This window comes from Rhinoderma darwinii, chromosome 6 (assembly GCF_050947455.1).
Source record: "Rhinoderma darwinii isolate aRhiDar2 chromosome 6, aRhiDar2.hap1, whole genome shotgun sequence".
NCBI lineage: Eukaryota > Metazoa > Chordata > Amphibia > Anura > Rhinodermatidae > Rhinoderma > Rhinoderma darwinii.
The window spans coordinates 146898244-146914212 of NC_134692.1; the positions used below are offsets into that span (position 1 = coordinate 146898244).

Consider the following 15969-nt stretch of genomic DNA (forward strand, 5'->3'; position numbering starts at 1 on the left):
ATGAGGCGAGATGCTGGCTGGGGTGGTGGAGTTTAGGTAAGAAGGGTAAGGTTAGGGAAAGTCAGGATGTGTATAGTGTGATTAAAAAATATATATATATAAAAAAAAAAAAAAAAAAAATTGGGATTAGTATTATTATATTTGGGATTTTTGGGGTTATTATTATTATTATTTTATTATTATTATGTTGTTGTTTTATTATTATTATCATCATTATTATGTTGTTTCTTTAGGCCCTTGGTTGACGCGGGTCGGGGGATTTTCTGTTAGTACTTTGGATTACGTTTATATGATGTTTGTATATATTCTAGTTATTGTTTAGCTTCGGATGAAGTGTAGATGTAAGTATATAAGAGTGGGGTGTATGTGGCCGGGTCTGGTATCGTTTTCTCTTCTCATATACAGAGATGTATATAAGAAAATTTGTTTATAAGAATTGGGTTGTGACTTTTTGGTTATATGGAATTAGTTATGTATTTGTTTTTCAGTTTATGTTTTGTAAATTTATATAAAATAAAGAGATACAGGATGTAACTCAGGATCAGTACAGGAGAAGTAATGTATGTACACAGTGACTCCACCAGCAGAATAGTGAGTGCAGCTCTGGAGTATAATACAGGATGTAACTCAGGATCAGTACAGGATAAGTAATGTAATGTATGTACACAGTGACTCCACCGGCAGAATAGTGAGTGCAGCTCTGGAGTATAATACAAGATGTAACTCCGGATCAGTACAGGATAAGTAATGTAATGTATGTACACAGTGACTCCACCAGCAGAATAGTGAGTGCAGCTCTGGAGTATAATACAGGATATAACTCAGGATCAGTACAGGATAAGTAATGTATGTACACAGTGACTCCACCAGCAGAATAGTGAGTGCAGCTCTGGAGTATAATACATGATGTAACTCAGGATCAGTACAGGATAAGTAATGTAATGTATGTACACAGTGACTCCACCAGCAGAATAGTGAGTGCAGCTCTGGAGTATAATGCAGGATATAACTCAGGATCAGTAATGTATGTACACAGTGAATTGGCTGTTTATGGAGATGAAGTCTATAAGTGACTTGTACTATGGGAATAAGAGGTGACGAGGTTGTACATTTGGCATTTTATTGTCTCTTTGATAAATACTGTTTAGCGATATCCCTGGAATTGAGAACGCCACATAAGTGTGCGTCTGAACAACAGTCAATCAGCTTTATAGATTTTTTCAGAATTAATAATAATCTATAGATTGGATTCTAATAATCTACAAAGACAAAATTTCAGTGGAATAAAGTGCAACATGAACTCCATCTATACAGCGATTTATCGATTTATCACCTTCCTCATTGTTTCTATGAATTGCGCCCTTCACATCTAATCCCAGCACTTACATTTCATCTCCATAAATCTTCTGTAAAGAGAATTTATAATAAAAGCAAAGAAACGATTAAATAACAGTGACTTTTATGAGTCCTCGGGCCGCTCGCCTCCATTCACACTCAAGGTCACACTCGATTTGTGTTCACCGTCAGTTTGTTGCGTCTCCTCCGAGTCTCTTCCCTCTGAAGACCTTCCATTATCTTCTTTGAAGACTGACTCAAGAGCTTGTGCGGTGGAGACATTCTTCTTCCATCTCCCCACAACGATGTAGATGTAGGGATTGACTGTTGAATTGATGGCAGAACACAAGGAAATCATAATGTAGCTGAGGATCTTAATCTTTCCCGTAGGGATGAAGGCAAAGAAGAACAAGAGTCTCACGATGGTGGCGGGAACCAGAGAGATGAGGAAGGTAATGACCGCACTTACGACAACAATGTACAGTTTCATGGACCGGCATTGCACCGAGGTCTTCTGGATCTCTTTGAGAAGGATGGCACTGGCGCCAATCATGGTCACAGTCACTATCAGGAATACGACTGATATAATTACGTAGACCGTTGATCTGTGTTCAAGAATGAGGAATCGTTCTAGAACTGTTATCAGGATAGATAAGATCCATATAATCCCACACAATATGGCTGACAAGTGCTCCGGGCGGCGACATTTGTACCATATGGGAAAGCAAACGGAGAGACATCGTTCAATGCTGAGAGTGGCCAGAAGGAATAGGCTGGAATTAAATCCAAAACTGTGCAGGAACTCGCCAAACACAGAGAATATTGCGTCACTCTGCCGGGAGGTGTGTACTCGATTATACACGCACAGAAAGTACAAGGAAACCATGCAGCAGCCAAGGACGAAGATGAAATCCGCCACAGCCAAATTTAAGATATAGACTGTGGACTGGTTCAGCTTGATGCGAAAACAGAAGAGATATATTGTGATCCCATTACCGACCAGTCCCACTAAACAGATAAGAACAGTCACGAGGCAAATGGTGATGGGTATCGTGAACTGTGACATGTCTCGCAGGACGGCCGGGGCTGGAGGGTTGGAATTGTTGACTGAGGAGTTGAGGGACATTATTCTATGCAGCTACTGGAGGCAAAGAACGTCTGTATCCTGGTAAACAGAAAAGAAAAACATTATTACATGTAAATCAGAATCGTAAACGGGTTTTGCAGCTTTAAAATGATTTCTGGCAGCAGCTTCTGGTATAAAATAACAGATGTGAACATAGTCACCATTACCCCCCCCCCCCCCGACCGCTCCAGCACCGACTATCCCATGGTCAGGTTATGTGGGGCACTATCTACAGGGGGCTCTATGTGGGCACTATCTATGGGGAGCACTGTATGTGTGTGTGGGACACAGTGTATGGTGCTATTATAATCAGGGACACAGTGTATGGTACTATTATAATCAGGGACACGGTGTATGGTACTATTATAATCAGGGACACGGTGTATGGTGCTATTATAATCAGGGACACAGTGTATGGTGCTATTATAATCAGGGACACGGTGTATGGTGCTATTATAATCAGGGACACAGTGTGTGTCACATTTACAGTGTGTGTCATCCTGAGAATTTTATCTTCATTTATAGGTGCAGAAATGTTTGAAAAGTGGGAAGCTGAAGACATCTGAGCGGAAAACTGCAGAAATGGGCTGTGGCCGGGAGAAGTCATCATAGAGGTCTGGACCGGATGGAGAAGAGAAGAGAAAAAGAACCACTAGAATCTGAGACGTCACCGGTGAGTCACTTAATGTAAATGTTTATTCTGCCTCTAATCAGCACTGTAGTCACTGTATCATCTGCAGCGAGATGATGGGTGGTGTGATTATGATATGATATGTACTGAGCTTGGTTCTGGTGTTGTATATATGTACTGAGCTCGGTTTTGGTGCTGTATATATGTATCTAGCTTTGTTCTGTGGCTGTATATATGTATTGAGCTCGGTTTTGGTGCTGTATATATGTATGAGCTTGGTTCTGGAGCCGTATATATTAGAGCTTGGTTATGATGCTGTAATTATATAGGATATATTTATAATAACACAATTACAGGGAGATAGAATTGTTTTCAATTCATTGTATATTTAATGGGAACCTGTCAGGCAGTTTTAACCCCTTGAACCGCCACCATGCGGTAATACAAGACCTGACAATATTTCCAGACATTCCCATGTATGTTGTTTTCAGATGCGGAAAAATCTATAAAATCAACTTTTAAACCGGCGCACAGTATATGCTAATTACTCATTAATGGGTCATGGGGCGGTGCCGCTATCCTGAAGAGTCACATAATTCTGCCTCCAAACCCACCTTTCCATGCTTGATTGACATCCCCCCGGCTGTTATACATCTCTACCGGTCTCCTCCAACTTTCTTGGATGTGCCATTGCCTTGTACTACTTGGGCACAGACCGTGCAGTGAGGTGTACTCTGCCCGGCTGCACCGCGCATGCCAGTACAAGGCAATGGCGTATCCACAAGAGTTGGAGGACACTGCTAGTGATGTAGAACAGCCAGGGGGATGTCGATCAAAATCTGGGGGCACCATTTTTGCCTCAGGCAGCAGAAAAGATAGAATCAGTCCTGCGGACAGTGGTGAACACAAGCACCAACATTACGATAACCGCTGCCTCCTGGTGTTTAAACCACATCTTTCTGAGATTTATTGCCGTGTCCTCTGCAATGATGGGAAGGAGCGCTGCAGAAATGAAGCATAGCGCTTGTTGGCTGAGCCGCAGGTAATCACCTCTAGACTTGTTTTCTGCACTGAGGCCTCGCTCATTAGCGCACATCTCTCGCGCCGCAAAGGAGAAGGAGAATCAGTATCTGCCCAGTCTGCATGTATAAATCTAACCTAACGCTGGTTGGCTGAGCATCAGCCAATCAGTGATGGGCTTGCTCTTTCTACTGCCGCCTGAGCACGAATACGCATTTGTGTGAGTTTTGTGTCTTCTTCTAATGTATTAGTGGCATTTGTGTGCGTGTTGTTTTCAGTGTGAATGGTATGTGTGGTATAGGTCTAGTGTGTAAGTGTTATGTGAGGTATGTGTTTAGCATTTGTGTGGTGTGTGTGCGATATGAGTCTAATGTGTGAGGGGTGCGTGCAGCATCTATGCCAGGTGTGAGAAGTGTTCAACATGTATCCTTGGTGTGGAAAGACAAAGTGCGGCATATGTCTTAGGTGTGAGTAGCGAAAGTGGAGGATATATCCTAGGTGTGAATGGTGTGCGTGTGCATGTGTCCTAGGTGTGAGTGGTGTATGTGCGGCATATGTCCTAGAGGTGAGTGGGGAATGTGTCCTAGGTGTAAGTGGTGTGCGTACGCATGTGTCCTAGGTGTGTCCTAGGTGTGAGTGGAGTGCGTGCGCATGTGTCCTAGGTGTGAGTGGTGCATGTGCGGCATATGTCCTAGGGGTGAGTGGGGAATGTGTCCTAGGTGTAAGTGGTGTGCGTACGCATGTGTCCTAGGTGTGTTCTAGGTGTAAGTGGTGTGCGTACGCATGTGTCCTAGGTGTGAGTGATGCATGTGCATCATATGTCCTAGGTGTGAGTGGGGGATGTGTTCTAGGTGTGAGTGGTGTGCATGCGCATGTGTCCTAGGTGTGAATGGCACGAATGCAGCATGTGTGCAGCTTGTGGGTTGCATCTGTGCGTCATGTGTTCAGCATGTGAGTGTGTGTGTATATAGCTGAATATAAAATTGAAATCATACTATTTAGTTACAGTACGGTGATGTATAATGGTATCATTTGCAATCTTTATACATCAGTATTAGGCCATGATCACGCAATCAGGATTTGATTAGGACTAAGTCCCTGGACTATTTTAAAACCCATTCACATGCAGTGAAAATAAGGGTGCTTGATGTTTTTTTCCACTCCGCAAAAAAATCCTCTAGAATAATGCGCATGTTCATTATACTCGTAGAAAAGCAGTGGATTGGTTGGAGTTGCGGCGATCAGAAACTATTCCTCTTTCATTTGCACCGGTTTTAATAAATCTCCCCATGTCTTGTATAGCGGAACGTTGGTCCCATGTACTCCAGCCCAACCCTGGCGGCTGCGTATGGCCTGCGGTGGGCCTGTCTGCTTAAAAATGCCAGGGCTGATTTTAAGTCGCAGTCCGGCCCGCATGGACGCAATTAGCTACATCCGCATTACAGGCACCACATATAGATATTAAACGCAGTATCCAGGCGGAGAACTGGGGTGTCCCAGCCCCCATGGCCCAACTAGGGATCTTACTGCAATATTTTGGAAAATACTTGTTGATGTGCAGCTGATCTCTGGGCTGACTTCTCCAGCCTCACCGTGCCGGGCAGTGCTTCTACAGGAATGTGGCTACGGCCCCATATCCATCATTCAAAATTTAGATTTGCCCTCTAAATGCCAAAAATAAAAAAATGCATCTGACCCTGTGTCCTGACCCCATCTCGCTGAAAAATCATAAACTTTCCAAAACCGAGAAATAGAAGCCCTCTCCCCAGTATAAGCTGGTCTGTTGTCAGACTAGGCGCTACCCAAACCGGAGTCATCCTGGACTGCAAAAAAAATAATAAATTCACATGTTCTCTTCTCCCTTATTCTGACGCATTCACACGGCTCGTCACGATGTATCCACGTAAAGAGAAGTGTATACAGGACTGTATAGAATATGGAGCACCAGAAGGTCTTTACAAGTTGCTCCTCGTATCTTCAGACTCCTGGTAGGGCTGCGGAGAGGATGTGGGCAATATATCCCGTCTATGGGGGTCCTGCCCTCATATAGAACAATTCCGGGTGGATGTGGAGAATTTGATGAATCTGAGCTTGGTCCTGGTTCTTCTTTGGCTTCCCCTGTCTGGCTTTACCCCTCACCAAACAATCCCCACATTCATGATCACAGCAGCTACGTTCCTCATTCCCATGAAACAGAGAAGCAGACGTCCCCCGACCACTGATGCCACTGGCCAAGAAACAGAGAAGCAGACGTCCCCCGATCACTGATGCCACTGGCCAAGAAACAGAGAAGCAGACGTCCCCCGACCACTGATGCCACTGGCCAAGAAACAGAGAAGCAGAGGTCCCCCGACCACTGATGCCACTGGCCAAGAAACAGAGAAGCAGACGTCCCCCGACCACTGATGCCACTGGCCAAGAAACAGAGAAGCAGACGTCCCCCGACCACTGATGCCACTGGCCAAGAAACAGAGAAGCAGACGTCCCCCGACCACTGATGCTACTGGCCAAGAAACAGAGAAGCAGACGTCCCCCGACCACTGATGCCACTGGCCAAGAAACAGAGAAGCAGACGTCCCCCGACCACTGATGCTACTGGCCAAGAAACAGAGAAGCAGACGTCCCCCGACCACTGATGCCACTGGCCAAGAAACAGAAACTGTTGACTAAAGGAAGCAGCTGGCTGGAAAATAAGAGCAGATCCTTCTACCCGGTAACTTGGAGGCCGTGGTTGGACTTTATAGCCAGGAGGTCCGAGTGTCTCTGTGTCTCACTACCTTCTGCCTGATATTTGTATTAGGTGTTTTTGGAGTTTTGTTGGTCTGACGTTACTTTGTTGTGTTACAGTTTATCGTCTTATAGACACTTTATTTCTTTACAGGATTGTATGCCTCTGTCTGAGCAGGATGGCAATAAGTTATTTCAGATCGTATGAAAGATTTCTAGCTACTTATAGATTTTAGGTTCCGCTCCCTTCCTGTTGCTGAATAGCGCTTGTAATGTGAAACGTACTACTCCTAGCGCACTTCTCCTAGCGCACTACTCCTAGTGCACTGCTCCTAGCGCACCGCTCCTTCACTCCTCCTAGCGCACTACTCCTTCACTCCTCCTAGCACACCACTCCTGCACTCCTCCTAGCACACCACTCCTAGCTCACTACTCCTAGCACACCACTCCTTCACTACTCCTAGCGCACCACTCCTAGCACACTACTCCTTCACTACTCCTAGCACACCACTCCTTCACTACCCATAGCGCACTACTCCTTCACTACTCCTAGCACACTACTCCTAGCACACCACTCCTAGCGCACCACTCCTAGCGCACCACTCCTAGCGCACCACTCCTAGCGCACTACTCCTAGCGCACTACTCCTAGAACACTACTCCTAGCACACTACTCCTTCACTACTCCTAGCACACCACTCCTAGCCCACTACTCCTAGCACACCACTCCTAGCACACCACTCCTAGCACACCAAACCTAGCACACCACTCCTAGCACACCACTCCTAGCACATTACTCCTAGCACACCACTCCTAACACACCACTCCTAGCACACCACTCCTAGCACACCACTCCTAGCACACCACTCCTAGCACACCACTCCTAGCACACCACTCCTAGCACACCACTCCTAGCACACCACTCCTAGCACACCACTCCTAGCACACTACTCCTAGCACACCACTCCTTCACTACTCCTAGCGCACCACTCCTAGCGCACCACTCCTAGCACACTACTCCTAGCACACCAGTCCTTCACTACTCCTAGCGCACTACTCCTAGCGCACCACTCCTAGCGCACCACTCCTAGCGCACCACTCCTAGCACACCACTCCTAGCACACCACTCCTTCACTACTCCTAGCGCACTACTCCTAGCGCACCACTCCTAGCGCACCACTCCTAGCGCACCACTCCTAGCGCACCACTCCTAGCGCACCACTCCTAGCGCACTACTCCTAGCGCACTACTCCTAGCGCACTACTCCTAGCGCACTACTCCTAGCGCACCACACCTAGCACACCACTCCTAGCACACTACTCCTTCTCTACTCCTAGCGCACTACTCCTAGCACACTACTCATAGCGCACTACTCATAGCGCACTACTCCTAGAACACTACTCCTAGCACACTACTCCTTCACTACTCCTAGCACACCACTCCTAGCCCACTACTCCTAGCGCACCACTCCTAGCGCACCACTCCTAGCGCACCACTCCTAGCGCACCACTCCTAGCGCACCACTCCTAGCGCACCACTCCTAGCGCACCACTCCTAGCGCACTACTCCTAGCGCACTACTCATAGCGCACTACTCCTAGAACACTACTCCTAGCACACTACTCCTTCACTACTCCTAGCACACCACTCCTAGCCCACTACTCCTAGCACACCACTCCTAGCACACCACTCCTAGCACACCACTCCTAGCACATTACTCCTAGCACACCACTCCTAGCACACCACTCCTAGCACACCACTCCTAGCACACTACTCCTAGCACACTACTCCTAGCACACCACTCCTTCACTACTCCTAGCGCACCACTCCTAGCGCACCACTCCTAGCGCACTACTCCTAGCGCACTACTCCTAGCACACCACTCCTTCACTACTCCTAGCGCACCACTCCTAGCGCACCACTCCTAACACACCACTCCTAGCACACCACTCCTAGCACACTACTCCTAGCACACCACTCCTAGCACACCACTCCTAGCACACCACTCCTAGCACACTACTCCTAGCACACCACTCCTTCACTACTCCTAGCGCACCACTCCTAGCGCACCACTCCTAGTGCACCACTCCTAGCGCACCACTCCTAGCGCACTACTCTTAGCGCACCACACCTAGCGCACCACTCCTAGCGCACCACTCCTAGCGCACTACTCCTTCACCACTCCTAGCGCACCACTCCTAGCGCACCACTCCTAGCGCACTACTCCTTCACTACTCCTAGCGCACCACTCCTAGCACACCACTCCTAGCACACCACTCCTAGCACACTACTCCTAGCACACCACTCCTTCACTACTCCTAGCGCACCACTCCTAGCGCACCACTCCTAACACACCACTCCTAGCACACCACTCCTAGCACACCACTCCTAGCACACTACTCCTAGCACACCACTCCTAGCACACCACTCCTAGCACACCACTCCTAGCACACTACTCCTAGCACACCACTCCTTCACTACTCCTAGCGCACCACTCCTAGCGCACCACTCCTAGCGCACCACTCCTAGCGCACTACTCCTAGCGCACCACTCCTAGCGCACCACTCCTAGCGCACCACTCCTAGCGCACTACTCCTTCACTACTCCTAGCGCACCACTCCTAGCGCACCACTCCTAGCGCACTACTCCTTCACTACTCCTAGCACACCACTCCTAGCACACCACTCCTAGCACACCACTCCTAGCACACCACTCCTAGCACACCACTCCTAGCACACCACTCCTAGCACACCACTCCTTCACTACTCCTAGCGCACTACTCCTAGAACACTACTCCTAGCACACTACTCCTTCACTACTCCTAGCACACCACTCCTAGCCCACTACTCCTAGCACACCACTCCTAGCACACCACTCCTAGCACATTACTCCTAGCACACCACTCCTAGCACACCACTCCTAGCGCACCACTCCTAGCACACTACTCCTAGCACACCAGTCCTTCACTACTCCTAGCGCACTACTCCTAGCGCACCACTCCTAGCGCACCACTCCTAGCGCACCACTCCTAGCACACCACTCCTAGCACACCACTCCTTCACTACTCCTAGCGCACTACTCCTAGCGCACTACTCCTAGCGCACCACTCCTAGCGCACCACTCCTAGCGCACCACTCCTAGCGCACTACTCCTAGCGCACTACTCCTAGCGCACTACTCCTAGCGCACTACTCCTAGCGCACCACACCTAGCACACCACTCCTAGCACACTACTCCTTCTCTACTCCTAGCGCACTACTCCTAGCACACTACTCATAGCGCACTACTCATAGCGCACTACTCCTAGAACACTACTCCTAGCACACTACTCCTTCACTACTCCTAGCACACCACTCCTAGCCCACTACTCCTAGCGCACCACTCCTAGCGCACCACTCCTAGCGCACCACTCCTAGCGCACCACTCCTAGCGCACCACTCCTAGCGCACCACTCCTAGCGCACCACTCCTAGCGCACCACTCCTAGCGCACTACTCCTAGCGCACTACTCATAGCGCACTATTCCTAGAACACTACTCCTAGCACACTACTCCTTCACTACTCCTAGCACACCACTCCTAGCCCACTACTCCTAGCACACCACTCCTAGCACACCACTCCTAGCACACCACTCCTAGCACATTACTCCTAGCACACCACTCCTAGCACACCACTCCTAGCACACCACTCCTAGCACACCACTCCTAGCACACCACTCCTTCACTACTCCTAGCGCACCACTCCTAGCGCACCACTCCTAGCGCACTACTCCTAGCGCACTACTCCTAGCACACCACTCCTTCACTACTCCTAGCGCACCACTCCTAGCGCACCACTCCTAACACACCACTCCTAGCACACCACTCCTAGCACACTACTCCTAGCACACCACTCCTAGCACACCACTCCTAGCACACCACTCCTAGCACACTACTCCTAGCACACCACTCCTTCACTACTCCTAGCGCACCACTCCTAGCGCACCACTCCTAGCGCACCACTCCTAGCGCACCACTCCTAGCGCACTACTCTTAGCGCACCACACCTAGCGCACCACTCCTAGCGCACGACTCCTAGCGCACTACTCCTTCACCACTCCTAGCGCACCACTCCTAGCGCACCACTCCTAGCGCACTACTCCTTCACTACTCCTAGCGCACCACTCCTAGCACACCACTCCTAGCACACCACTCCTAGCACACTACTCCTAGCACACCACTCCTTCACTACTCCTAGCGCACCACTCCTAGCGCACCACTCCTAGCACACCACTCCTAGCACACCACTCCTAGCACACCACTCCTAGCACACTACTCCTAGCACACCACTCCTAGCACACCACTCCTAGCACACCACTCCTAGCACACTACTCCTAGCACACCACTCCTTCACTACTCCTAGCGCACCACTCCTAGCGCACCACTCCTAGCGCACCACTCCTAGCGCACTACTCCTAGCGCACCACACCTAGCGCACCACTCCTAGCGCACCACTCCTAGCGCACTACTCCTTCACTACTCCTAGCGCACCACTCCTAGCGCACCACTCCTAGCGCACTACTCCTTCACTACTCCTAGCACACCACTCCTAGCACACCACTCCTAGCACACCACTCCTAGCACACCACTCCTAGCACACCACTCCTTCACTACTCCTAGCGCACTACTCCTAGAACACTACTCCTAGCACACTACTCCTTCACTACTCCTAGCACACCACTCCTAGCCCACTACTCCTAGCACACCACTCCTAGCACACCACTCCTAGCACATTACTCCTAGCACACCACTCCTAGCACACCACTCCTAGCACACCACTCCTAGAACACCACTCCTAGCACACCACTCCTAGCACACCACTCCACAGCACACCACTCCTAGCACACCACTCCTAGCACACCACTCCTAGCACACCACTCCTAGCACACCACTCCTAGCACACCACTCCTAGCACACCACTCCTAGCACACTACTCCTAGCACACCACTCCTAGCACACCACTCCTAGCACACCACTCCTTCACTACTCCTAGCGCACTACTCCTAGCGCACTACTCCTATTGCACTACTCCTAGCACACTACTCCTTCACTACTCCTAGCACACCACTCCTTCACTACTCCTAGCACACCACTCCTAGCCCACTACTCCTAGCACACCACTCCTAGCACATTACTCCTAGCACACCACTCCTAGCACACCACTCCTAGCACACCACTCCTAGCACACCACTCCTAGCACACCACTCCTAGCACACCACTCCTAGCACACCACTCCTAGCACACCACTCCAAGCACACCACTCCTAGCACACCACTCCTAGCACACCACTCCACAGCACACCACTCCTAGCACACCACTCCTAGCACACCACTCCTAGCACACCACTCCTAGCACACCACTCCTAGCACACCACTCCTAGCACACCTCTCCTAGCACACCACTCCTAGCACACCACTCCAAGCACACCACTCCAAGGACACCACTCCTAGCACACCACTCCTATCACACCACTCCTATCACACCACTGCTAGCACACCACTCCTAGCACACCACTCCTAGCACACCACTCCTAGCACACCACTCCTAGCACACCACTCCTAGAACACCACTCCTAGCACACCACTCCTAGCACACCACTCCTAGCACACCACTCCTAGCACACTACTCCTAGCACACTACTCCTAGCACACCACTCCTAGCACACCACTCCTAGCACACCACTCCTAGCACACTACTCCTAGCACACCACTCCTTCACTACTCCTAGCGCACCACTCCTAGCGCAACACTCCTAGCGCACCACTCCTAGTGCACCACTCCTAGCGCACCACTCCTAGCGCACCACTCCTAGCGCACTACTCCTAGCGCACTACTCCTAGCGCACCACTCCTAGCGCACCACTCCTAGCGCACCACTCCTAGCGCACTACTCCTTCACTACTCCTAGCGCACTACTCCTAGCGCACCACTCCTAGCACACCACTCCTAGCACACCACTCCTAGCACACCACTCCTTCACTACTCCTAGCGCACTACTCCTAGCGCACTACTCCTAGAACACTACTCCTAGCACACTACTCCTTCACTACTCCTAGCACACCACTCCTAGCACACCACTCCTAGCACACCACTCCTAGCACACCACTCCAAGCACACCACTCCTAGCACACCACTCCTAGCACACCACTCCTAGCACACCACTCCACAGCACACCACTCCACAGCACACCACTCCAAGCACACCACTCCTAGCACACCACTCCAAGCACACCACTCTAAGCACACCACTCCTAGCACACCACTCCTAGCACACCACTCCTAGCACACCACTCCTAGCACACCACTCCTAGCACACCACTCCTAGCACACCACTCCTAGCACATTACTCCTAGCACACCACTCCTTCACTACTCCTAGCGCACCACTCCTAGCGCACCACTCCTAGCGCACCACTCCTAGCGCACCACTCCTAGCGCACTACTCCTTCACTACTCCTAGCGCACTACTCCTAGCGCACTACTCCTAGCGCACTACTCCTAGCACACTACTCCTTCACTACTCCTAGCACACCACTCCTAGCCCACCACTCCTAGCACACCACTCCTAGCACATTACTCCTAGCACACCACTCCTAGCACACCACTCCAAGCATACCACTCCTAGCACACCACTCCTATCACACCACTCCTAGCACACCACTCCTAGCACACCACTCCTAGCACACCACTCCTTCACTACTCCTAGCGCACTACTCCTAGCGCACTACTCCTAGAACACTACTCCTAGCACACTACTCCTTCACTACTCCTAGCACACCACTCCTAGCACACCACTCCTAGCACACCACTCCTAGCACACCACTCCAAGCACACCACTCCACAGCACACCACTCCTAGCACACCACTCCAAGCACACCACTCCAAGCACACCACTCCTAGCACACCACTCCAAGCACACCACTCTAAGCACACCACTCCTAGCACACCACTCCTAGCACACCACTCCTAGCACACCACTCCTAGCACATTACTCCTCACACACCACTCCTTCACTACTCCTAGCGCACCACTCCTAGCGCACCACTCCTAGCGCATCACTCCTAGCGCACCACTCCTAGCACATTACTCCTAGCACACTACTCCTTCACTACTCCTAGCACACCACTCCTAGCACACCACTCCTAGCACATTACTCCTAGCACACCACTCCTAGCACACCACTCCAAGCACACCACTCCTAGCGCACCACTCCTAGCGCACCACTCCTAGCGCACCACTCCTAGCGCACCACTCTAAGCGCACCACTCCTAGCGCACCACTCCTAGCGCACCACTCCTAGCGCACCACTCCAAGCGCACCACTCCAAGCGCACCACTCCTAGCGCACCACTCCTAGCGCACCACTCCTAGCGCACCACTCCTAGCGCACCACTCCTATCACACTACTCCTGTGTATTCCGGACTTGGGATTTTCTTGTGCTCTTTCATATAACGGGACTGGCAGGATAGCTCATACTTCTAAATATGTTGGGTAGCTTATGTCAAGTGTTCTGAAACAATGTCCGCTGGGCAGATAAGACCAATGTTGAGGGTTCTGCTCTATATAAAACTGATATTTCATGGTGGGTTCTATTTGTTAAAGATTTTGGAGTAGATCAACTGGGATCTGACTCTAAGTGTATGTTCACACTCAAAGTTTTCAGGTGTATTTTAGGGTGTAAACGCCTCGAATTACGCATTGAAAAACACTTGCTAAACACCTACAAACATCTGCCCATTGCATTCAATGTGAAAAATGGCATTTAGTTCAAACGGGGCATTTTTTTACGTTGCTGCTTTAAAAAACGGCACGTAAAAATATGCCCCGTAAAAAGAAGGAGCGTGACACACCTTGAGCCCTTTTTGGAGCTGCTTTTCATGGTGTCAATGGAAAAACAGCTCCAAACAAACGCCTCAAAAACTCGTAAAAAAAACTCTGTGTGAACATACCCTAATGGTGATTTTCTCTGCTGCATTTATTGCGGACAGACATCCAGGTGTGCTCTGTTCTGCCCCTCACCCATCTCCGCAGGTGACCGGGAGATTGATCACAATGTTTAGCAGATTTACTATAGAGAGACCCGGCCGGAGCCGCACAGCCCGTAGTAGATCAGGGACTGCAGACATATGAGCTGCCTTGTTGGTCCCCATGTCATGAATGCAGCAGAGTAATAGTCTGCAGAGATCTCCGCATTATGAATAGGATGTAGGTTATGGATCCCGGTGGATGTAGATATTTGTGGGCACTTCCAGCTTATGATGGTGAGATCTGCCACTTATTATCTAATGTCCACCCTGATGTCTGTAGGTTAGAAGAGCTGCACTTACCGGCTACCGGCAGGTCACATCGGAGGCTGTGCGGAGATCTCATAGACTATGCTGAGGATCTGCCGGGACTGAACGCACTTGGCTGCAGCATCTCCACCACTGAGATTTCCTCATCATCAGCCTTCACCTCATTACTGCGTTCCTGGGCGTATCTAGACTTGTATGTCTGTTAATGTAACAGCTCAGAAGTGACATCATTGACCCAAATTCTCAGGGTCAGGAGAAGACCCAAAGTCAACGGTAACCTTGTCCGACAAGTTCATCTGATGTCTCCTACATGAAAACAATATGACCATCAGACCTTTCATAGGGAACCCTGGCATTATAAATGGACAGGTGGTAAACGGGAAAATAATAAATTATAATGAATAAAAATAACACAAGAAGAAAAGTGTGAAAATCCCCATCAGGGTAAAGGCTGCACCGGAGACCAAAGTCCCTGCGTCCAAGAGTGAAGCCCCGGCTGGACTTGTTGTAAGATGCAGAATATTTGCATTGTGATATATCGTGATATCGTGATATATCATGACCTGCTGCTATGTAGGAATGATCAGTAGATGGATCTGTGGGTCTCATCACCTCAGTATCTCCGGGCTGCAGTTTGGCGGCAGTAGTTTGTATCCAGATGTTAATTAGACTTCATATATTCATGTGTTGGGCCCGGTGCACATTGCGTTTTTGGCTCTGTTTAGTGTAGACGCCAAGAAAAGCTCCTGATATAAATGTTAAACAAGTGCCTGAGACAAATTCCATGCAGCGGTGTCACCCATAGG

The 15969-nt window shown here is 49.8% G+C and overlaps 1 protein-coding gene across 1 annotated transcript; it reads right to left on the reverse strand.

Annotated features, from left to right (window-relative positions):
- Window positions 1–1132: 1132 nt before the first annotated feature.
- On the reverse strand, window positions 1133–15630 carry LOC142656560 (proto-oncogene Mas-like). The gene is made up of 2 exons (XM_075831489.1): window positions 15197–15630; window positions 1133–2500 (listed from the first exon to the last, which is right to left on the reverse strand). Exon 2 carries the CDS (start codon window positions 2459–2461, stop codon window positions 1460–1462), a length of 1002 nt encoding a protein of 333 aa, XP_075687604.1. The 5' UTR covers window positions 2462–2500; window positions 15197–15630; the 3' UTR covers window positions 1133–1459.
- Window positions 15631–15969: the final 339 nt, after the last annotated feature.

Excerpts from the sequence above, each read along its gene's own strand:
- LOC142656560 (XM_075831489.1), bottom strand. The coding sequence starts at position 2,461 with ATGTCCCTCAACTCCTCAGTCAACAATTCCAACCCTCCAGCCCCGGCC.